The 26,273-nt window shown below is 35.6% G+C and overlaps 1 protein-coding gene across 5 annotated transcripts in view; it reads right to left on the bottom strand.

The window, feature by feature from the left end:
• Window positions 1-26,273, bottom strand: part of LOC149558498 (ureide permease 4-like) — a 224,754-nt gene that overhangs the window by 110,647 nt on the left and 87,834 nt on the right. For all 5 annotated transcript variants that reach the window (XM_089832729.1, XM_089832728.1, XM_089832726.1 and 2 more), the window contains one exon: window positions 6,537-6,675. In XM_089832729.1, the coding sequence (XP_089688855.1) occupies window positions 6,537-6,675 (139 nt within the window). The remainder of the gene's footprint in view (window positions 1-6,536; window positions 6,676-26,273) is intronic.

Raw genomic sequence — 26,273 nt, 5'->3', positions numbered from 1 at the left:
ATTTCCTATTAAACACTATGACTGTATCAATGGCAATTCTACACTCCAAGCTTGTAGTCCTTACACCGTTGCCCTCCATGGTTCCAACATCACTTTCAAGTTTGGTTCAGTCCCTCAAATTAATCAAACTCGTGCCTATTCTCCTTAGTTGGCGTTTCCTCCACCACCCGAACTTGTTTTGCCTGGTCAACATGTCTGGTTTGCCAACCAGGCTCTTTCCACTCAGGGGAAGCTCGCCCAAATTCAAGCCACATTTGCAAATACAGTCTTAACCAAAGATCTAGATAAATATATTCACAACTTTGAGTGCTCTCTTAGACTCAAATGCAATTCAAATGGCAAAGGGACTCTTCCAAAAAGAAAAGACAATTACCTTATGTTATCCAGGATTGACAAGCTGTGTGAAAAAGAAATCTCAGAACTCTTTGCCAAACAATTAAACCGGCCTAGTACTAGTCTCTTCTCCTATCATGCAATGTATGTTCCAAAAAAGGATGAAAACAGAGAAGAACTTCCAAAAAAGAGACTTGTTGTAAATTATAAACCTCTCAAAACATGCTTAGAAAGCAATCAGCATCCCCTGCCAAACAAAGACTATATTTGGCAAAGAATTCAAGGATGCAATGTGTTCAGTAAATTTGATTTAACTAAAGGGTTTTGGCAAGTTCGTGTTCAAGAAAATGATCGATATAAAACAGCCCCTTCAGTCCCCAAGGTCTGTTTGAATGGATAGTATTACCTTTCGGCATCAAAACTGAACCATCAATATTTCAAGGAATTATGGACGGGATATCTTCTCCCTATGCCAAATTCATTCAACCATATGTTGATGATATCCTGATCTTTAGCCAGGATCATAAATCTCATCTTGAACACTTGAAGAAGTTCTTGTCTTTATGTCAAACACATGGTCTTTGTCTCAATCCTACCAAACTCAGTGTACAAAAAATCTTGTATTTATCGGAACCAGAATTGAACCTAATAGCAAGCTATAGCCACAAGCTCATTTGCTCCAAGCCATTCAGAAAGAAGAAGTGAAAGATAAAAGAAGCCTGCAAAGGTTTCTAGAATTGGTTAACTACATTGCTGGTTATTTTCAGAATATTGCAGAGGCACGAAAGGAGTTGAATAAATTACTTATGCTCCACCATGGTGAGAACAACATAACCATGCAATTGAACAAATCAAGCAACAATGTCAGAAGTTGCCACCTCTTCGAATACCACGTAATGGCAAGAAAATTGTACAAACAGATGCAAGCCAAGATGCTTGGGGTGCAATTCTCTTCAAAGTGGTAATTACCAATAGACAAAGTAAGGAAGAAATTGTTAGATTTGAATCGGGCACATTCAAAGGATTTGAGGTAAATTATCACTCAACTCATAAAGAACTGCTGGCAGTGGTAAATGCATTTTGGAAATTCCAATTATTTATTGGTTACCAGAAATTTGTTCTTCAAACTGATTTACAACACCTTCTTGGTTTCTTTAAAACAGTGTTACACCAATACGAGGGTACTTCCGAACGGCGGGATGTCGGAGCGAGTTTCCAAGATGCTAGGAAAATGGACCTCATTTTTGGGATGGCGGGGGGACGGCCAAGGGACGGTGGCAAGGGGAGGACGAGCCAAAGAGGGGTGTTGTATAGTATACATATAGAACTTGAAATGCTAGTTATGAAATGATGTTTCAGTAGTTCACTAGAACATACCAAATTAAAATACTTGAACATAGCAAAATTATAACATGAATTAGAACCGTTGACATTCAACATGGTAACGTATTACATACCCAATAGTAACATTCAAAAATCAAAATTCAAATAGAAATTCAAGTACACATCCTAGCAGCGGCATGGTTGCCGAATGGCGAAGGTGGGGGTGCTTAAGTACTCAAGTACCCGGTGCGAGGACATCTCGGAGACGGGTACTTCAAGGTTTGGGAGAGGGTGCGAGTCTCCGGGTTACACTGCTTTAAAAAGGAAGAAAAAATAAAGTTGTTTGAGCATGCCTTCTCAGGTGGGCACAGGTCCTTGACACTTTTGAGTTTGAAACAGAACACATCGAAGGTGCTAAAAATGTTGTTGCAAATTTTCTTAGCCGTGAAGGATGTCAGGAATCCTCTCACACTGTGAATAGTTTGAGTGAAATGGTGGATACAAGCTCTAGGCCAGAGCTTCTACAGCCTCATCTTCGCAGCAATGAAGAATATAGTCAACTCAATGTTCTACAGCATATCCATCTTACCTGCTACAATCAGCCTACTTCTATGGAGGCATATCTTCAACAACAAGTCATTCTTCATGAAGAAGTTCGCGGAGACCTTGCCAAAAGGCATCAGCAACAAATGCTGCAACATGTTTGGGGTCAATGAAATTATTCAAGGAGAAAACGAGAGACAAGTTGTGCTACAACCCAATCTCCCTACAGAACACGAACAATCACAAGAAGATGTAATACATAACCTCAATTGGGTTTTCAACATGGTTACCAGGAGACCCGTCTCCCCCCTAAAAGTGGCGTCTCGGAGACCGAGACGCGTCTCGGAGACTTTTCGCGTCTCCGGAGACCTCAAAAAAGGTTGGAGACTTCATGACGAAGTCTCCTGAAGTCTCCCCGTCTCCTAATCCAAAAAGTGAAGTCTCCCCGAAGTCTCCTGATAAAATATAAATGTAAAATATAATATTAAATAATTTTATATATTTTAGCCCTCATTTAAGTGTTTTTAATGCAAAAATCTAAGGTACTATATGAATTCCGTAACAACTGCTTGGTGATGTACGTGACCTATAGGAACACAATACAAGTCTCAGACAACATATTGGAAGCTGTACAGGATTGCAGTAAAGATCCCAAATCACATAAATTTATGCGGCTGAGGAATTAGGGTGCAAAAACTATTGTTAGTGCATTAGAAGATAGTATTACGTATGTTACAGAAATCTGATATGCAAATGCTTGATAATAGTATTATTCCTCATGAAAACCAAGCATCTATTTGCTGATAAAGACTCAGCGATAACAGTGATGGACTAGAGGTTTTATGTATGTTAACATGAATGTATTTGGTCCCATATTTCTGTTTTTTCAAGAGGATATCATGTTTCAGTTTGATGTATAAGTTGTATTTGTTATTCGTACCTGTTTATCTGCTGTTGGCAATATCCTAGTACCAATATAGGAATCTTTGTTAGTTGAATCTGTGTAACTGGAAAAAAAACACTATTACAAAATGATTTACTCCCTTTTAAACTAAGCAATCCTAACTCTTAGTTAGAAAATAGAAGTCCTAAGTGTGTCTCTATGCATGCATTGATGTTGAATAATTCAATAATTTTCACAAATTTTTTGTAGCAATGCCAATTTGTCAGGTTTTAAAATCTATTTCAATAATGTACTTCTGTATCTGACCGCTTATTATTATTATAATCTTTGACAGTTTGACTCTATGAATCTATTTTAATTTTTAATGTAACAACACTAGTATTATTAATTTATTATTTACTTTAGTCTTTTAGTCTTACGGTATTACTATTTTGAAATTTTGTATTTACTTTTAGTATTAGACTCTTTAAGTTTAAACTATTAAAACTTTATTTTAAAAAAAAAAAAAAATTGCCGTCTCCAAGTACCCCCGTCTCCTATTTGAAAAATTGCCGTACCGGTACCAGTACCAGTACCGGAGACCTCAAAGTCTCCCCGTCTCCCGGTGACCTTGGTTTTCAATGATCTCTCCGGAGACACATGGACTGATGAGGAGTTATATGATGAACGAAGAAGGATTCTTGTTGAAGAATTCAACAATATTCAACCTCCACCCAATAATGTCAAGATGATATGGGAAAAGAAGGGAGAATATAATTTTGCCAGTAATATTCAATGGAATGATAACCTTTTTGACCTCAGCCAAAAGGTTTATCAAGAACAAAGAGATCAACATTTTGTTTCTTCAAGGAAGTTTTTGTCAGATTCTATCATTCAAAAGGAACCCTATCAACCTGTTGATGAAGAAATCAAACAATATATGCAACATACTGTTACTAGCGCAACAACGTTTGAATGGCCAGTTCACATCCTTGGTAGTACACACATTCCTCAACAAAATCATTGGTTGATTCATGTCAACCCCATTGAAGATTGTTTCAAGGGATTATATCCTCATTCATATGCACTCATGCCCACTACCTACAATTTTGGCTATTTACATAAAGTGACCTTTCACTCCTTTTTATCAAATCCTATTAATCAATTCTTCTTTGACCATTATGGACCTACACAAGTAATGGAAAATACAATGGAATTACAGAATCTGCATCATTTTGCTCATCCACACACCCGAAAACTTGTCTAGATCTTCATTAAGTACCAAACCCATCTTTCACCCTTTGATCCTCACACTGGTACACGATATGCATACATTCTTCTTGATCAAAGTATTTTGTGAAAAGAAGAATCAATGGAGGAGAGCCTGGAGAAAACATTATGCTTCAGATCTTCATCATCATCCTCTACTAAGGAAGGATTTGATTGAGAAGCTCATTCACCAAAACGCAGAGTTTATTAACCTAATAAGTGGGGTTGCCACATATCCAAGTCATCCAAAACTTGGTTAGCAAAAAATTGGATATGAATCACACCATAGTTTAAAGAAGGTCAAGTTACCCCTCATAAGTAACTACGAGTTACTCTTTTCATGTCAAAAAAGATGCTTTGTAATAATGTTTGTGTCCCTCTCACATTACTATTCACACCACTTTTTGTCATATGGTTATTGTGCGAGATGCTTTCTTGATAAGGCTTCAAGAAGAGAGACAGGTGTCTATCTCGTATGGACAGATTTCAAACAGAACTAAACTTTTTTGAGTTGCCTTGAGCAATGCTTTGCCTATAAAAGGGAAACAAGTGCTCACACTCAAGACAGGTTTTAGAGAGTCCAGACTCGAATCTGCTTTCAGAAGTCTAAGTTTTCTGTCGTCTATTTTGGCTTGTAGATATCAGAAATAAGGTAGAGAGTATGCTTTCCTCATCAGTGAGGATCAGAAATCAGACCCTTGTAACTGGTATGCAAATATGTAATGTTGTTATTATATCTCAGATGTAAGCATGTGATTAAGAAATGAATGATGCCCTGCATTCATTCTCACAGCTTGTAAAATTTGGTATACAAACAAAAGAGCTGCCCAAAGCAGGAGCACCAAACGGTGTCTAAGAAGAAACAAAACAAGACACGAAGCCAGAGAAGCCAAGGTAAGGACTAAGGATCCTTCCTTGGTACAAAGAAATCAGTCACAGAAGGATATAACCATGGACAATCCAGAGTTTATAACAATTATAACTCAATAATAACCTAGTCCAACTTAAAATAGCAGTCAATCAAGAATCATTACACAGCCTATATGGTAATTAGAAATCCCTTGTATAATACCTCTTAATAATGTGGTACAATCTAAAATAGGAGGCACATTGGTTGGAATCAACTCAATGATAATCAAACTACTGATAAAATGTCAGCCTGCACTGGTAACAAGCAGGGAACAACCCAGAAAAAGTACAAAAATGCACAGGAGAGGTAAAACAAGCTAGTACTTGGTTCATTGTTGTAAAACAATGGCTGGGAGGTATTAATATGCCATGAAATTCTTTCCCAAACTGCATTTACAATATATACAAAAAGCTAGATAACCAAAGGTAAGTTGGGTGCATCTATATGTGACCTCAAACCCTCAATAATATTGTTGATTTTACAATTTTCTTGAAGCATAAATTGCTCGACTGATATGAACTGCATTATTGCAACTATAACCTCAAGTGAGATCCCCAAATGGAATCCCACCATTAGACGAGGATTTTATCTTCAAATCCATCATGGAGAGCAAAAGGACTTTTGTTCTCCAAAACTGACACCCCAAGATTTTCATTCTTGAATGCTAAAATATGAAGATAGCATTCAATACAATGACTGAATGGACAATTTTCTTTGAATGCCTGCCTTTCCTTTTGGGTCCTTAATTGAATTCACTGTTCTCATTATGGGTTTCAGAATATTTTTTAATAAAATATTGCATGGACCTTATAATGCCTCATTTAGATGGTGACTAATAATAATATTTAGGTTGCACTTTCAGAAAGATGTTTGGGTGCAACTTAAAATGCTATTACTAAATGATCTCTTCTTTTGTCCCTTCTCTACTAGAAATAGAGAAGGATACAAATTTAACAATTTCATTCCCAAGAAGGGGACGTGACAATATCACTCTACTTTATGGCTACCCAAATCAGCCTTTTTGTTGTTGCCAGCACATAAACCAATAAGTTCAAGTAAGCATCATATTCAAATATAAAAGAGCTGGTTAAATAAAAGTGCAACTAATCAATATAAGAAAGAGCACACAACCAATGAGTCATTCAAATAGTTGTAAATCAAAAACTGGAATGTGTAACAAATGTAGAGATTGATGGCACTAGAAAGATAGGCACATGAAGTCAAAGTAAATGTGAAAGAGAAAACCAGTAAGGAAAAGGAAAAATATATAATTACCACCAACCACTGCCAAACTTGCAGATACCACCTCCGTTAATGAAATACCGCAAAAGGCAAGAGAGTATTGCATCAATATATTTCCTAAGCATAATGCAAATCCACCAGTCATGGCCAAAGCAACAGCAGGCCAATTCTCCTGCATCAGAAAATAAATAATGGGACTCTGCATAAATCTCATCTCCTTAACAAACATTATCATAAAGATTGTCATATATTGTAGGTCATGTTCCTTAAGGCTAATGACAGTGTACAGAACAATTACAAGCATTTGTCGAAAGATGTTAATTTCAATCTAGACTTCCAACAATTGAAAAGAAATATAACATAGTTAGGACTGCGCAAATGAGGGAAGTATCATTTTATAATCTATTAGTTATTTATCCTAAACATAAAATCATGTAAAGGAGAAGCACACCAATGCAAATTCAAGAACATAAGAAATGGCCCTCTAGGTTTATACATCCACAATCATATTTGCAAAGAATTCATCTTGAATTATAAGAAAACTACATACTAAAGCTAGATAAAATGGCTGTAAACGCATTTACAATGCCTTCCATGTAGTGACAAGCTGCTTGTGACTAATATAATTTATGATGGGCAAATCTAGATAAGAAAATATCACTTCTAGACATTCCCCTTCACTCAGCAAAGAAATATATAGTTCACTTGTTTCATCTTGCAAGTCCATTTTATGCATGTTGTTGAAATCATAATTGGAAAACTCTCACTCGACAAAAACTCACCAAGCCCAAAAAAAAACTACGGAAAAACTCAGGAACCTAAAAAACAACTTAAATTTAATTAAAAGTAATTTTTTTTACAAAGTTCAATAAGAAGATGCATCCAATGAGTTAATTAATGAGAACACAAAAGAAACAAGCAAAGTTTAGATATATATAAATGCAAAGTTGGTACAAAATCGGATTCTCATGTGAAATGTTGATGGCAGGAAGCAAAATAGTAAATAGTTTCTATAAAACTAGAAGTAAATACATCATTGTAGTTAGTTTCGATAAAACTAGAAGTAAATACATCATAGTAAATAGTTTCCTTAAAACTAGAAGTAAACACATCATAACAAAATAGTCTAAGTGTGAGTTTGAGCAATTTTAGCTTCTTGGAAAGTAATGCTTGTCTTGGGTGTGAGGAAGTAAGCTAAGTCTGTCAAGACTCAAGCATATAGAATTGAAACCAAGTGATTTGTGAGAAAATGAGTTAGAATCATTAGAAAATCATTGTTCCAGCTTCAATTTGACCTCAAATAGTCAGAACAAGTTATGGGAGACAACATTACTAAAGCTGTGTTGAATCCTGAAATTTGGCTTACCCTGGAATTTTTTGAAAACCCCCAAAATCTAGAAACTACATTTCAACTTCTATGAAGTTAAAACCTATCCCAAACATCCTAACACTAGTTATACAAATATAACTTAAAGTTTAAGAAACTTAAACTTAAATGCTATATATGTACAAATTCTCCTATCCCTGAATTGTAAAAATGAATAAACAATAGTGCAAATGCAAACTAGTATCAATAATGACATAAATCACATCCAAAGAGATCAGTAGAACATTTTGGGCATCAAAATGTGTTGGCTTAACTTTGAACAATGTTTTTCTTACATTTTTTGTTGTCTATTAATTGTAGACAAGAAAGGTAATAAAAAATTTCAAGTGGAGTTTTTTATTGTTGCCTTTGCACATATAGTGTTTGTAGCAGGAAAGATTTTATGTCTATAATTTTGACGGTTCAAACAAATGTGGATTGATCAAAATTATAGTGGAAAAGGTTGTATCAAGTGATCTTCCATGCCATGAGATTAAAAGACCAAACTTGATTAGAAGAATAACAGGTTTTGGGTGCAAGAACATATCAAAGATTTGTTTGCCTTCAATTTCACAATGACGACCCCAAAGTGTAACATCTATAGAAAAAGTTGGCATATTTTTTATTATAGCAGTACATTTCCTTGTCTCAATTCTATCTCTTTTATGTATGGTTGATGGAGGATAGATAGATACAAGTATGTGTTGATGCAAGTTTTGTATCACTTACATAACATATTAGGATTTGAATATTCGACATGGGATATCAAACATGCAACTCCTCTCTTGAAAAGTTAATACTTATGAAGACATAAGTGATAACTCCAATGTTCCTTACACTGTTGGATACTCGCTCAATTTTATCGATGTGATTCGCTGGTAATCATGTAGGCGGCCTTATGCAAATTGTTGAGGATGACTTGGACTTTGATGGGTGAAGATGATGGTGGCTCGGTTTGTGAAATGTGCGGAGGCAGGTAATGTTGATGGTGGTGATGATGGAGAATGTGTCTACCAATGATGATGTCGATGGGAAAGCGATGGTAATGGAAGGTGAATGGATGTGCATCGATATTTAACTTACTTCTCTAACTTCTCTTTCTAACTTCAACAATCCAACTACTCACTATTCTACTCCTACTCCTATGGATGGAAGGTTAGCGAATGGATAGGGATCGAACCTAATGAGAGCTGACCAACGGCCTCACTTCCACAAGTGCACTGATTCAAAGGAATAATAAACTAGTTTACCACACAAGGCTTCCCAACCAGCCGCTACGATGCTAGTGGTCTAGTATTGATCCCTATCAAACATTTAACAATGCTACCATACAACTATTCATCTACTTTAACCTCACTTAAACAACTTCAAATACAACCAACTTTAACAACTTGAAAGGAAATCTAACTATGTGGAAGTAGAAAACATGCAATAATAGTAATACCCAATGTTCTTAATCACCATGCAAGTCACAACAATGAAAAAGAGAGCAATTTTGGTATTATCTTCGCAACAATTTCTCCAACCACATTACAAATGAGAGCAAATGGCCATATATAGGGGCCAAAAATACAATGGACGGTGGAGATGAAAACAAGATCAACTATCCAAATTGGATCCTCAAAACCCTAATTAGGGTTGCCACCCCATCGACCAATGAGAAGACGCCACCTCATCAATGGACCAATGAAAAAAGTGCAAAAAGTGGCAACCAATGAGAAGGCACCAAAATTGTGGCCAATCAAATATAGACGCTTGTCTTATTCTAGAAAAAAGGGAGAAATTTGCCACTTGGGCTTACATCAAATGATCTTCTAATATAAGTCTTCCCTTTTCTTTCATTTTCTTAGCTAAGGCAATGAACTTAGCTAGCCTTTCGTTAATTTCTTCCATAGGAGGACAAGGTGTGTGCTTCGCCTTGAATTCCACTGACTTCGCCACGCTGCTTGTTGCTTGTAGTATCTTTTCGTGGTCCTTCTCATATTCCTTCGCAAATCCAATAAAAACACCAAGAGAGGAAAGGGTGCCCAAATGCCTTTTCTTGATAGCAACCTTTCCCAACTCATCCAACCGCGATCCAAAATTTGTCTTGTTGACATCCTCTTCTCTGATATCCTCAAAATCGAGTGCCACCCCAACGTCGCTCATCATGGTTGAAATAGAAGAATCGACGCTTGGGCTGTGTTGTGCAATCTCATTATGTATTTCTTCAAGTGTTCTAAATCTGATAGTCAATGCAACAAACCAAGATTCAACTATACTCAATACTCTCTCATCAACCAACCTGGCCCTTTGTAGATATGCCTTTGGTAGCCCAATGAATCCCTGTAGCCTACAAATAGCCAAATCTTTGATGGGAAGGAAATATTTCCACTCCTCTTCGAATAATCTAAACCTATCTCTAACAACCATTAATGACTGGAATGTCGAGATGAAGGAAGGCAAGAAATTTCTCCCATCTTGGATTGTATCATGGATCCAATCCCTGACTTCATGTAGCTGAGCTGATATCTCTTCTGAATTGCTCCTGCTATCTTGAGAAAGGGCTGCGTAGTGCAGCTGTTGGATGGGTTGGCAATCTCTCCAATATTTGTTCTCAGCCTCCAACTTTACTATTCTTTCATTTGCCTTCCTCAATCTTTCTTTGATTGATGCTATACCTTCTTGGACCTCCTCACACTCCATATCATCAGTATTCCTTCCCAAGTTATGTTCCACTATCTCATATTCCTAGGCCACAATCTCATCTACTGCTTTGTTGACTATTGGAATAGCAATCTAAACCTTTCGGTAACCATCACTGTCGCTCCTGATTACCCTTGCCACCATTTTTACCATTTTCTTTTGGTTCTCACTATCACCCTTTTCCATTAACCCTTGGATGTCCTCAACTGTATGGGTCGTTACCACCTTGCCTCTTGGCATAAGCATTTTCCTTAACCATAGTGGTGCAATGCATCTCCCCAAATCTAGATTTGGTTCGACTAACAAAGCATCACCAACGGCCTCGAGTGCCTAACTTGTTGCCTCAATGTCGATTGGTCCATCTTCTTTTCTACTAGTTTCTGCCATATCATTTCCTTGTTGGTTCTCCGAGAGGGGAGTACTCGGTGCTCTCACTATAGCCACTTGATTCCGAATCAGAGCTCACCTCCACCGCGGCCCCTTTATCGCTTGAATTGACCTCATGGCTTCTAGCCTCAATTATACTCTCTTGATGGCGTTGCGTGCTATCTTTGGCTGGAGGTTCCGGATGTTCTTTGCCCTTCTCTACCTCCAAAACTTACTTCTTGCCGTTTCTAACCATTTCCTATTGCCGACCACTTCCTTCATTCCTCTGTCCGACCGATTCTATTTGTCTCTCCTTTGGCCTCATCATCTCATAGGTAGAGGGAATCCTTTGCCTTTGCAGCTTCCTTAGTCTTTCATTATACTACAACTCTATATGTAAATCTATGGCCCTCGTAACTACCTCCAAGGAAGGATCTTGATGGTCATCCCAATCCACTAGAATCAATTTTGTTCCTTCTACCGTATCATAGTCTTCTCTCAGCACATTTCCATCATCCTCTAGTTGATCCGGAATATCAAGGCCTCTCCATTTGATAGCTCTCATCATGTTCACCGACAACCTTGAGAAAGCTAGCTTTCTCACATGAAAGTCATCCTTGTTATTGGCCCAAAAGTCTTCTATGGTGGGGACATGCTTTAATTCATTGCCATGAGATACCTTGATAAGACCATTACGATCAAGTCCTTGCCTTGCTCTGTACCATCCTAGATGATACCATTCCAATTCATTCTCCGCAGCTTCAAAGGAGGCTCGATTTGGGCAACTATCATTGCCAATTATGATTGAGAATGTAACGTCTATTTTCCCTTCATTTCTCATCATTCTATCATAGTGCTCAAGTTGCCTAGCCAATTCTATTAAAACTACCTTGTCGGGTGGGTATCTTGGAAGCCTCTTGGGACAAATTGTACTTCCTGCCACTCTAATGTATGTAAACTATGGAAATTGGATGAACCAACTCCCATACTTCCTAATTCTTGCTTCTGCTTCCGGTGAAAGTCTCTTAGCGAGTGTCCCTTGTAATACCTTTACTGTCTTCATGGCGAAGGTATCACAAAATATCTTGTAATCCTTGTTATGCAAATGGAGTCGCGGATAGCATTCAGGTACCAAATATTGCCCCAACCCACTACCAACTTCTCCTAGGGCCTTTAGTCCCGAACTCTTGTACAATCTAGCAATTAGGTAGAACAGATAGGAGCCCATGTAGAATTGCCTTTGGTTTTGTATGGTTCTGAGTTGCAATTCTAAGTTCTCGCTTATGATCTTAGCCCAATCAAACCTTCCTTTCCCCTTTTCAATCTCATCAATGAAGAAGTACATCCAATTTTCAAATTGCATCCCTTGAGCTAGGCCCATGATCCAGTTGAGAAGAACAACAAGATCACTTATCCTAGTTTGAAATCTGCCACTGTGAACCTTGATGATCTGCTAACACCTTTCTTTCCCTCGTGAATCCAATTCTGCTTTAGATGCGTGAAATAGGCCTCTTGGTTATCTTGAAATGATTTGGTTGCCTAATCCATTATCACAAGCGTCATGCCTTTGTACTAGGCAATGTTGAATGTTTCTTCGATTGCCTGTTCGCCAATGTTGGCCAACACTCTCTTCCCTTCACCAAAAATGATGGATTTACTATTTAGATCAAATCTGGATGCACATTCCATGATCAATTCTGAACACAGCAATATAGGAGAAAAAGTTGCCGCATGTACAATTTCACTTTTGTTTATCCTCTTTGCCAAGGGGGATTGTCCTTCCTTCAATCTTTTCTTCATCCATATCATGTCCACTGTACCGATATTGGTGTCGGTTATTCTCTTCATTTTCGAGAAGAAGGGCATTTTGAGCTTCATATCCTCTTTGTCTTTCTTCATGTTTGTCCGCTTGGGATTCTTACTTGCACTAACATCCTCCATACTCGTCACCCTATTACGAGATGGTAGAGTGGTGGACCAGAAGGCAAGTAGAACCAAAGGAAGCAATCCTTAGACTAGAACGAAAGAAGGATGTCAACTTAAGGAACCCTTGCAACTCTAAATGATGAAAATTCACCTTAACCAATAATCGTACAGCAACTTTTTGGAATTAGGACTAGACCTCAAGAACTTCAAATCCTTTGCAAATCAGAAATTTAAACATCTAAAGCTATCCACCACTTGTTCATAAAGCAAAAATCAGACTTTCTCATGTATCCTTTCTCCCAAAAAAAATCGCCTAAGTCTGATATGAAAAGTGCAGTCTTTAAATGGAGAAAATCAGACCTTCACACAAATTGCTCATGGCATACAAATCAGGTCTGCTCTAGCAGAAATCGCCAAATAATGGAAGAGATCTGCCCCTTTGCAAAGTCTCCTAAAAATGAGAATTCTGTCCCAAGAGAAAAATCACCAAGGAGTGGAGAAATCTGCCTTTAAACTAAATCCCCAATCACCAAAAATCTGCTCCTCAATAAAAATTCGCCTAAGCATGGAGAGGAAGAAATGAAATGTGAGGAAGAAATGGGAGAGAGGCCTCCTTTTATACCCCCAACTTCCCTCTCCCTCTAAGCCAGCCGACTTGGCCCTAGAGGAGAGAAAAAATAAAATTAAAACAAAATTAAGGCCCACAATTAAATACTTAGCTCAAAAATGTATTTTGCCAAAAGGAAAATTGCACTTTTAAATTGCCATTTAGCTTCAAATTTCAAAAAGAAATTAAATGATTCCTTGGAGATGTTAAATATTTCCATTTAATGAGGATTTAGTAATTAATATGTCATTAATATTGGATTTTGGCTAATCCAAAAGTCATTTTTCAATATTAAATTACCAATTTCATTAAAGGCAAAAAGTTATCAAGGCAATTTAAATCTATTAAAGCCAATTTTTTGCAATTTTTTCTCCAAATTGATTTTGTTATGCCAATTAGAAATTTTTGACAAAAATAAAATAAAATTGCTCCTAGAGTCCAAAATCGATTTTTGCAATTTAGCCCCCCATTTCTACAAAATTAAAACTTTCACCAAAGAAAAATTTGAGATTTTCCAAAACTTAAGTCTAGCAAAAAAATTTAGTTTGAAAGATTATTCAAATTTACACAATTATATCCGAATTTTCAAAAGAAAATGTCTAAGTACAAATTTACAATTTTATCTTGCCAAATATTTCTCTTTAAAATTTTGTCTGGCCTAAGGATGAAATTGGTGGCTCTAGAAAATCAAGCGAAGCCAAGTGAAAATAAGCTAAGTCTCCCCACATTTGGTCCAAAGCTACCAAGGCGTGAAATTTTCAAAACTCAAAATTTTTTTTGGACAATCCAAAAATTTGCCGAGGCAATCAAAAAGGGGGTCCCTAAAGGATTTGGGGCGATAGTGTGAGAACCTCACAACAGTATGTCAGTGACATCTACAAGGGAATTGATGTAGGAGCATCTTGGGTCAATGAGCAATCTTGTAGTAGCCAAAATATTGCTTTCTATTCTATACCAGTTTCTTGTTCGTGAGTAGTGGTTGCTACTCGTAGGTTCAAGTTGTGCACGGTTCGAATCTTAATCTGGACCCATTGTTGATCCTTACCCTAAGTGTGCAAAATCTAGTGTTTTTTGTGCTTGGATTTCCATGACTCTTCCCCCGCTCACTTTTCACTGCTTGTTTCATCCAGTGTACCGTGGAGTTGCTTTCTATGCAATCTCCTATGATGACATGGCATCTTGCATAGTTGAGGAACGTCTCTTGGATCACGTGTGAACCTATCCTAAAGTGTGTGAATTCTCTTTTAGTTATTTGTTGGTTGTTTTGTTTTCTCCTCCAAGGTAGAACCTATTTTGTAATTAATTGCCTGGCAGGCCTTGCTGGCTATTTAAGGACTTGTATTAGATTTAGGGAAATAAGTTGGTAGATAGATAACGAGCTTTGAGCTCTGATATTGTAATTCTTTGTATTGGTCGCAACCATGAAGACTTTACAACTTGGCATATATATTTTATCATGCGAGTTGTCTAATTAATCAGTAACTATTCATGGATAAAGTTGGTTCTTTGCTACCTAATATGTGTTTGCTTTCGTGTGTACTCTTTGCAAGGTGTAAGGAGACTGGAATTGGTTCCCTCCTCCTATCTACCTTGCGTCAGGTGTGTAACAACCACTTTTTCCGGGGTCTTAATTAACAACTAACATACTCAACGAAATACAGTTATTACTTCATTTTCATATGAAGACAATTATATCAGTCATGTTCATGTGAATGAGATTTACCGTTAAAATTAGTTAGACAAAATTTCTTAACTAAGAACTTAAAATGCCATCAATGAATTGTAGAAATTAAAATCCACATACCATGAAATTTGAACCAAGAAATCATTGTAGGGATGCTTCAATACTACTATAACAATATCATATAACGACTTCCATCCAATACCACTATATCAAAAAAACTCAAATGACAATTACCATTAAATACCACTATATAAAATTAGGGCATCACATACCACTGTATCAATTAAGTAATTGATTACCATTGGATCATTTAGGGCATCAGATACCACTGTATCACTTAGGGTTTTAATTACCATTGGATCATTTAGGGCATCAAATACCACTATATCAATTGGGGCTTCAAATATCACTGTATTATTCCTTTCCTTCTAATTGCCTTCTGTGGTGTAACATAATATTAGAAGATATGTTCCTATTTATTATTCATATAAATAAAAGGTTGATATAACAATTCATTAGATAAATGTCTCTCGCAACTGAATGTAAAAATAATTGTAACGATGACATAACTCAATTAATCTTACCTTAGTCTTGCCTATACATCATAAAAGCAAATTTACCCATTTCCAGCAAACGTTTGAATGCATAGCTTATCTTTGTCTATTGCACTTCCGACAACTTGTGGAACGGTGAAACATTGTCAAGGGCTTAACCACCCAACCTCGGACCATAACTTATCCCCACACAATCTATAACGAGAAAGGCCCTCCCTAACCGAAATAGACAAGGAACATCTTGTGATCCACTGACCATACTAGTATGTATTCTCACCACTCGACTTGACAGCAAGAAAATACAATAAACAGAATCATGCATGAGCTATTAAATAATTCATATTAAAAATGATAAAGATTGTTAGGTCACAATCGATTTTGTTTTTTTGTTAATTGCAAATCTCTTTCTCTCACCTCTTCACCCTTTTCCTTGGCTATATAGTCGAGTGAATCATAGGTGTTTGAAGCTCAGAGCAACCCGCTCTTTCTGTTGTTCCTTAACTGGTAAAAAAATATTATATGTTTCCAGCTTATCACAAACTGTGACTTGAAAGAATATGTTCTTTAAAACAGGCAAAAATATCATTAATTATGATTTCCATATTGTATATTTAAATCATGATTCTATTGCATCTTAAATAACTCTTTCTCAAGAGGTTCTATCCGATGATTACATCTACAGTTTAGTTGTTATGGAGAACGGAACCCAGCAGAAATTGATAAGAAATATTCAGCAATGCTTGGAGCAAGATTGATTATATACTTTGAGCATTTCACAATCTATGATTGAGAGAATTTATTCTTTAAAACTTGTAGAATTAAATATCATCCGATTCCAAAGTCTATTGGCAAAAATAACTTATCATTCCATGTTATGGACACTTCACAAGTATTATTGGTAAGCAACTCCCTAGAGTTATATAGTTACAAATGAAGATAATATACAGTTGTAGATATAGAAATTGATTGGAATAAAAAATATTGGAGTAACATTAAATGGAGATGATTAACACATAACCTGATATAATTTTAAGTCTTTGCTGATGTATCTGCAAAAACGACTTGATAATCCATCTCTTCTTCAGTTGCTAAGAATTTATCGAAAGAATATTGAGATACTCTGTCTTCTGTGATGATCAATTCACACACAACAAGGTTCTAAGGCGCTACTTGTGAAAAGAAACTACAGATTAGAATTACAGTGAACACTACTAAAAAATGGAAATACTGATTGAATTAACAGTAAATCCGGCTCTTGCAATAAGTAGAAAACGGGTGTATGATGGGCAAAAAGAGACTAGAACGTAGCAGAAGGTAGTTGGGTCTATAAAGGCAAAGCTATCTTGAAAACGTAGCAGCATAATGAAATCAGAAATATGTATTATGGTCCTCGACTCCTCTCACGACTTCCATATAAAGGGATATGCCATAACTTCTTGGCTTCCACCAATTAAAGATTATAAGACAATTCCAATTGCCAAATATTAAATTGATTTTTCATGCCAAGTGTTAATCGGTTTAAAAAGATTATAAGCCAATTCGAATTTCCAAGTATTAAATCAATTACAAACAAGGAAAAGAATAAAAGATGGAAAAAGAGTTGGAAGATTATAATTTGAATATTATTATAATTTGAATGTTATAATATCTTGAGTATTATTATTATAATATATACTTGCATACGTTCATGTAAGTATATCAATGGGGTGACATCATTATATTAAGTTATTATAATATAATGGTGCCATTTCATTTTTATATTTATATGCACGTATATAAATATTTATTATAATAATATGATGAAAGATCAATTAAAATCCTTTGAGGTACGTTTTATATTTTAACTCAATTATTTATGTTTCTCAAATTATTTATTTAAATAGTTCATGGGGGTCCCACAGATGTATACTGTTTCAAGTCGCTAGGTCCTCAACCCATCTGCCCAGCGATGATGATACTCCTGTGCCTAATTCTTTTCTGACAATGCTTCCACCCTTTCGACGTGTTTCCTGCAAGGAAATTCTCCGCAATTAAATCATATTATCATAATAAGATATAAATAATCATAACAGCTAACTGCCTTTTCAATTCCATGAATTCGTGATAAATAATCACCTAGCATGTTATCTTCACTTGAATTATAACAACTAACCATCTTACCATTCCGCAAGATTATAACAAATTAAACTGTCCACTGACTTCATATGAACCTCAATGGCTATATTTTATATTAGGTCAAAAATTGGGATGTAACAAGGTGGTATCAGACCAAAGTTTTCTTTCCTTGTGAGTTTGGGATCATGGAGAACCTTAACTGGATTGCTTGTAGGTTGGGAGATCTGAATTCTGACCATTGACATGCAAAAGGTTACGATTCTTGCAAGAACTATTGTCAAGATGGTTCGAGGTAGAGGAAATGCAAATAATGCTATTATGGATATGTTAAAACAGATTGCAGCAAGACATGAAGCTGTTGAGACAGCCCAGAGAAGAGGTGTACATCTTAAGGATGTTAGTGATGATGAAGAAGTGGTACCTAATCCTAATCATGAACTTGAAGTGGAATAAGATGAGGAGAGGATTCTAAGTGTTTTGTTTAGGGCAAACACCATACCTGTTGTTGAAGTTGCTTGTTATGATGGAAGGTTTAAGACTAATATTGTGTTGGATTGAATCTTTGAAATGGATAAATTCTTTGAGAATGAAAGTACCCCTGAGAATAGAAAGGTAAAGATAGTAGTCACCAAGTTGAAGGGTCATGCTTGACTTTGGTGGGATCATTTGCAAATTGAAAGACAGAAAAGAGGAATAGAAAAGATCAAGACATGGGCAAAGATGATTGGCAAGTTGAAGAAGAAGTTCCTTCCTACATATTACCAAGTTAATCTATCGAGAAGAATGCAAAATTTAAGACAAAAGGATATGACAGTGAAAGAATATACCAAGGAATTTTACAAATTGGACATCAGATTTGGACATGAGGATGACAAGGTTGAGAAAATGACTAGATACTTGAATGGTTTGAGGACATCAATTCAAGATGAGATTAGCTTTGTTAAGATGGATAGTGTGGATGAAGCATAACAGTGCGCCCTAAAGGCTGAGGAGTTATTGGCAAAGAATCATGATCAAAGACAAAGAGGAAGAGATAAAAGATTTCAAAGAAGCAGAGGCAGAACCTATGGGGAAAGTAGCAGATCTAACAATAAAATCCAAGACAAGGGTAAAGCAGAAAAGAAAGAGGAACCTGCTGGTAAGAGAGGTAATTGCATTAATGGTAACTATGTTGGTTACTCTAAGAATAATAATAATAATGATGATGATGGTAAAAGGGAAGAGAGATCTTGGTTTAAGGGCACTTGTTTCAAGTGCGGAGAAGGAGATAGACCCTTCGAATGTATCATGGAAAGAAGATTGGAGGTAGCAACAGAAATGCTTTAGCATGTGAAGAAGTGGTTGAATCAACTAATGAGCTTGATGAGAACTTGATGTTAAGAAGAATCCTATGGAATGAGGAAACTAATAAAGGACGTGTTATGAGAAAATGTTTATTCAAGAACAGATGTAAGATTGCAGGAAAATGTAATCATTGACAGTGGTGGTTCGGATAAATTGGCTTCAGAGGAGCTAGTTAGCAAATTGCAGTTACAAAGATTGAGACACCCTAAGACTTACCATGTTGCTTGGATCCAGAAGGAGCATAAGTTACTAGTAAGAGAACAATGCCTTGTTAAATTCAAGATTGGAAATTATTATGATGAATTTTGTGTGATATTATGCCTACGGATTGTTGTCATATTCTATTGGGTCGACCTTGGCAGTATGATAGACAACTTTGCATGATGGTAGATTGAATCAGTATACTATTTGGTTTGATGGGAAGAAACAAGTATTGTTGCCTTTGGCAGAGAAACCTAATGAGAATCATTTACCACAATTAGAGTATATTTGGTGGAAGGAAATCAATTTGTTAAGGATGTGAAAGAACAAAATGTTTGTTTTCCCTTGATTCTGAGGAAGACTAAGAAACAAGAGGAACTTGAGCATGAACCTAAGATTGAATCTTTGTTGACTGAATTTCAAGATATTATTTATGATAGTGTACCTGATGGCTTGCCTCCTATAAGAAGTATTAGTCATTGTATGGATTTAATACCTACAGCTAGTTTGCCTAATAAAGCACCACATAGGCTGACACCTACTGAAAATGAAGAATTGAATAGACAAGTGCAAGAATTACTTGATAAGGGTCTGATCAGAGGAAGTTTGAGTCCTATTGTTGTACTTGCAATATTGGCACCTAAAAAGAATGGAGAATGGTGAATGTGCACTGATTCTAGATCTATAAACAAGATCACAATGAAGTATAGATTTCCATTAACTAGGATGGATGACATAATGGATTGTTCGAGTGGAGCAATAAATTTCAAAAAGATTGATTTGAAAAGTGTGTATCATCATATCAGAATCGAAAAAGGAGATGAATGGAAAAATGCTTTCAAGACAAATGAAGGTTTGTATGAATGGTTGGTTATGCCTTTTGGTTTAACAAATGCACCTAGTACTTTCATGCGGCTAATGAATGAGCTTTTGAAGAAATTCTTAGGTAAGTTTGTGATCATATATCTTGATGACATCCTAATATTCAGTATGACTAAGGAAGAGCACCTTTGTTGATGTTGGGTAGCTTCTGTCGGATAAACCTATATATAATTATATATGAGATATAATTTATATATATAAATTTATTGCTATATGAGAGAAATTAATATAATATATATAACAATGATTAAATGTTTATTATATTAATTATCTAATTAACGAATAGACGTGAATGGAACAGGTCTCTTCATGGGTTATTCTCAATTTAAATAAGAGGTCACTGTCATTTGGAAAACACATACCAATATGACAGTGCTTAGTACATTTACAGTGATCCTCTAAATTCACCATGGTATAAGAGCCAAACTGCATATGTGATCTAGTGGTCAAATACATAATAGAAAGATTTTGTGTTTGTGATGAAAGATATGAACAAATATTCGACTCTGCGATGTAAAAAATCTTTGAAAGAGTCAATATCCCTATGAAATGGAACGAGACTGTGAAAACTGATTAACGAAAAGGGTTTGAAAATATGCAGTGACAATACATAATTTGACAGGAGGTATCTCACATAATTTATAGCAATAATATGTAATCTGCGTATACCACCAAGTCATTACTGAGAGCAATATCACTGGCAAGTCTTTTTTATATGCCTATTTAGCAATACCCTCCTTTGATAAGTAGTAGATATTTCCACATAAAGTCAAATTGTGATAGCCCGGTGCTTCACCTCTGTGAGCATCACCTAGATCCAATGAGTGCTAAGTGTTCCATTTATTCTCATGAGAGATGGATTCGTGTTGAATCACTACTCATGAAGCATGGGTCAATGAGTTTGACTCAAAAGCTACACAGTTAAATCCCAATAGCAATATCAAAATACCCTCCTTGCTAGTAAAGGAGTGGGTGGAGGAAATATGGAACTCAGAATACAACAAGGATTCTTAGACCAATGGTACACACAATTTAGAGAAAATGATAAACAACAAAGAGGACGTCGACTATATATGGAAGGAAATTTCTATTGCCAAATGAGTGTATCAGTAGTGTCATGCATCTCTTAGACAAGAAATATACCTCCTTAAATATATAATACAAATCATCGTAAGTGTTGTTGGTATAGCAATGAGAAACAAGAGACAAAATACATATACAGTAGAATAGCTAGACATAGAGGATGGACGTATTGAATAGAAGGAATAGATATCTAATATTGATAATCTGCCAAATACAAAGAGAACAATATTGATATTGAGGGGTAATGGATAAGAATTTGACATTGTAAAATATATTCCTCACTAAGGTCGGACGACTTAGAATAACATAGAATGGGGAGTATAGAGTTTTCAGATAAAGGCAATGGAGACAACCTTATAGAAGAAAGGGGAATATCAATCAATGCTGATATATTCTCAAGTAATTAGTTTTAAGATTACATATACTCAAACATTGGTGTTATTTTGCGCCCACATCTAGTATTTGGATCGATACGATAACAAAAATCCTTCATTTTTCAATCGCCACAATTTATCTTGATATCGATAAGGAGCAGAGCACACAAAAACATTTGAATGGTCTTTAATACAATGTAAAAAAAAAAAAATTGTGTGTGCACCGCACATTAAGTTGAGGAGAATAAGGTATTGTCATTTGATCAAGGTAAGGAAGCACAAGCCTTGCATATCAAAATACCAACAATTGGCATATGAAGTGCCCACATCGCTGGGTAAAGTAAAAAAAAATTAAAAATAAGTATATGGAAAAGTGAATAACAAATAGTTATTAAAGAGCATCAAACCTAACAATGCACGAAACTATGCAATTTGAGTATGTATAAAACCATCGAAGGTAGCAAAGAAGTAATAAACCCATCCTTCCACGTCACAAGTTTGGACAGAATACATTACAGGTAAGGTAGCAAGTTTGGACAGAATACAGTACAGGCAACGGAATTAAATAAGATCCCTCCTCCGCTCGACACCATGGCATGCTAGTACAAGGGTCTCTCCGCTAACTCAACGGGAAGTAAATGATATTAAGAAGTCCACTAACATATATGTGGGTAGAGAAAGGTAAAAGCAAGGTAAATTTCTTGGTATAAAGATATATATATATATATAGAAAGAGATTCATTATGAGAGTATCAAAGGTAAGATGTATTATGTTATCTTATTTCAATTATTGAAAATATAAAATAAAGAGTTATTTATGTTATTGTTAATAATAATAATGAGTTGAATTACTAACATCTTAACTAATTTTAATATTCTTATTAACATCAAAAGAGCTATTTGTCTTGATCTTTTCCTCTGAGAATGCTCTTCCAGGAAAAAGAGGGAGGTTGACGCTCCATCAAAAGCATCATTAGATAAGGAGCTCAAATGATTGATATTCAGAGGGAGTTCGAAAGTCCATGTATGACTATGATTCTAATGGGCCTATCTCCTGTGTACATCATGAGGAAGTGACGACTTCCAAATGATGTGACTTGTATTTGTAGAAGTTACTGTAAGGTGACGATCTTAAAGTAACTTCTATTATAAGATCAAACAAATTGAGTATATGGTGAATCTCTTGCCTCTCAACATTCTAAGAGACCAATACTCTTGACATTAGAGGTGATATCAAAACCTTTTCGGTACTTGGTGAATATCATTGATATTATGGGAGACCAATACCCTCAATATCAAATGTGATATCAAAACCTTTTGAGCACTTGGTAAATATCATTGATATTTAGGCAGACCAATACTCTTGATATCGAATGTGATATCAAAACCTTTTGAGTTCTTGGTGAATATCATTGATAATTTGCGAGGCCAATACTCGTGATATCAGATGTGTAATCAACATTTTTGAATTATTGGGGAATATCATATATTTTGGGAGAACAATACACATGATATCAAATGTGATATCAAACCTTATTGAGTATTTTGTGAATATCATATGTTGATATTCTAGGAAACTAATACTCTTGATATGAAATGTGATATCAAAATGTATCCTTAACCTTGCTAGCTTGATATTACTTTGAGGTAATACGCGTGTTTATCCTCCCTAGCTAAGAGGGAGTGTTGATATTTTGTAGCTTCTATCAGATAAACTTATATATAATTATATATGATATATATAAAAATAAGTTTATTGGACATCTCTCTTCATGGATTATTCTCAATTTAAATTAGAGGTCCCTGCCATTTGGAAAACACATATCAATATGGCAGTGCTTAGTACATTTGCAGCAATCCTCTAAATTCAACAACCTTGAGCATATTAGACAAGGGTTACAGAGATTGAAAGAAGAGAGGTTGTTGATTAACTTGAAGAAATGTTCATTCATGAAGGAAGAAATTGTGTACCTTGGTTTTGTGATTTCTACTGATGGTTTGAAGATGGATCCTGAAAAGGTAAAAGTTATCCTTGATTGGGCTATTACCAATAATGTTGGGGAAGTTGTAGGAAGTTCATCAGAAATTGCAATTCAGTATGTAATGCCATGACATAGAATATGAGAGGGAATAAAAAGGATTTCAAATGGACACATGGAGCACATAAGAGTTTTGAAACATTGAAACAAAAGCAAGGCAAAATTACCCACACTTGCTTTCCCTGATTTTATTAATTCCTTTTAGTTTGATTGTGATGCTAGCAGAAGTGTCATTGGAGTTGTTTTGAGTCAAGAGGAAAGACCTGTAGCTTTCTTTAGTGAGAAGATGAATGATACTAAGAAAAGCCATTTGGTTTATGATCAGGAATTCTATGCTATTGTTCAAGCTTTGAAGAAATGGAGACATTATTTGATGCCTAAGGATTTTGTGTTGTACACTAATCACAAAGCTTTACAGTATTTGGGAAGTCAAGAATAAGTTGAATCAAAGACACATAAAGTGGGTAAAGTATTTGCAGAACTTTTCTTTTGTGTTGAAACATAAAAGTGGACAATCAAACAAAGTAGTTGATGCTTTGAGCAGAAGAAGGAATTTGTTAACAAATATGAGAGTTGAGGTACTTGGTTTTGATCATTTAAAGAATTTTTAAGAAACTGATACTAATTTGCATAACCTTGGAAGGCTTATAAGAATCAAATGATAAGTGAGAAAAATAAGTGGACTAAGTATTTCATTCAAGAAGACCTGTTGTTTAAGGGAATTCAATTGTACATACCTAGAGGATCTATGAGGGATAACATCATGAAGGAGAAACATAGTGGAGGACTTTTTGGACATTATGGAATTGACAAAACAATGAAGATGATCTCTGATAGATATTATTGAACTCAGATATATAAAGATGTTCAGAAAATGGTTAAGAGTTGCAACACTTGTCAAACAGCAAAGACAACTCGCCAAAATTTGAGTTTGAATTCACCATTGCCTATTCCAAATAAACCTTGGGAAGATATTAGTATGGACTTTGTGCTTGGCTTACCTAGAACTTAGAGAGGTAATTATTCTATTCCAGTAGTGATTGACAGATTTTCAAAAATGGCTCATTTCATACCTTGTAAGAAGACATCTAATGCAGTAAATGTGGCTGAATTATTCTTTAAGGAAGTAGTAAGATTGCATGGGTTACCAAAGACTATTGTTTCAAGTAGGCATAATAAGTTTACTGGTTATCTTTGGAGGACACTGGAAGAAATTGCATACTGAGCTTAAATTTAGTTCTACACTTCAACCACAAATAGAAGAAAAAAATGAAGTTGTGAATAGGAGTTTGGGTAACTTACTGAGATGTTTGATTGGCGATAAGCTTGCTAATTGGGACTTGATTTTAGCATAAACAGAGTTTGCATATAATAATTCTATAAACACGAGTACTAAAAAGACACCTTTTGAGATAGTAAATGGAATGCATCCTAAAGGAACTACTAAGTTGAGGGATTTGAGTACTGAAATAAAGAGGAGTGTTGAAGTTGAGGAATTTGTAGATTTCATGAAGAATTTTCATGAAGAAGTGAAGCAGAACCTGAAGACTAGGAATCAAGAATATAAACAGAGGGAAGATAAAGGAAGAAGACGAATCTTTTGAGGTTGGAGATGAAGTTATGGTTCACTTGAAGAAGAATAGATTCCAGTTGATAACTATAGTAAGTTGAAGATGAAGAAGTTTGATCCTTGTAAGATCGTGAAGAAATTTGACAGTGGAAATGCTTTTGAAGTTGAATTACCAGAGGACATGGATATTTCACAAATATTCAATATTACAGACATCTTTGAGTACTTTGAATCAGATGAGGAATTAAAAGATAACCTAGATTATCCCACTAGAAAGACTGAAAGTATTGAGAAGGTTTTGGACAATAGAGTAAGTAAGAGCACTAGAGGAAAGGACTACTTGGAGTACCTTGTTCAGTGGAAGAACAAACCAGCTAAAGATAGTTCATGGATAACACAAGCTGAGTTGGATCGTTATGATTCAAGTCTGAATACATTACAATGTGGCAATTTGTGGCATCAAATTGATTAAGTTATTAACAAATACTTTATCATTAGATACTATAAAGTTGTATGTAAGGAATATATGTTTGACTCTATCACTTAATTAGAATTCAGCACTGATCATAAACCTGCTCATTAATTTTGAATTCAATGTTGGCATATCGTTATCCTTTTTCTTTGAAGATTTGATTTCATATAGTAATTTGTTTTAACTTTCTTATTTCAGAATACAATTCTTGTAAATTTTGAAGTTATTAATCACAATTTGAAGTCTTCCTTGATGCTTGCCAATTGAGGAGTTTATTTGATTGCTGTAATCCACTATAAATCATCTTGGAATTGAGTTTTGCCATCCAAGATTTAGGTAAACAGGCCTTGGTCTAGCGGAACCAAAAGTGCAGAGGATTTAATCCTGTCACGTTGGCCAAAATCAATTAGATACCCAGCATCGAGCAGGCAAGGCTCGTAAGTTTCTAACCAATGATTTTGATAACCAACAGATTGGCGACTCTGCTGAGGAATTGAAAGTA

This window comes from Cupressus sempervirens, chromosome 5 (genome assembly GCF_028749045.1).
Source record: "Cupressus sempervirens isolate cs-2001-9-10 chromosome 5, ASM2874904v1, whole genome shotgun sequence".
Taxonomy (NCBI): Eukaryota; Viridiplantae; Streptophyta; class Pinopsida; order Cupressales; family Cupressaceae; genus Cupressus; species Cupressus sempervirens.
The sequence above is the reverse complement of the archived record's forward strand: the minus strand, read 5'-3'. Positions and strand labels throughout refer to the sequence as shown.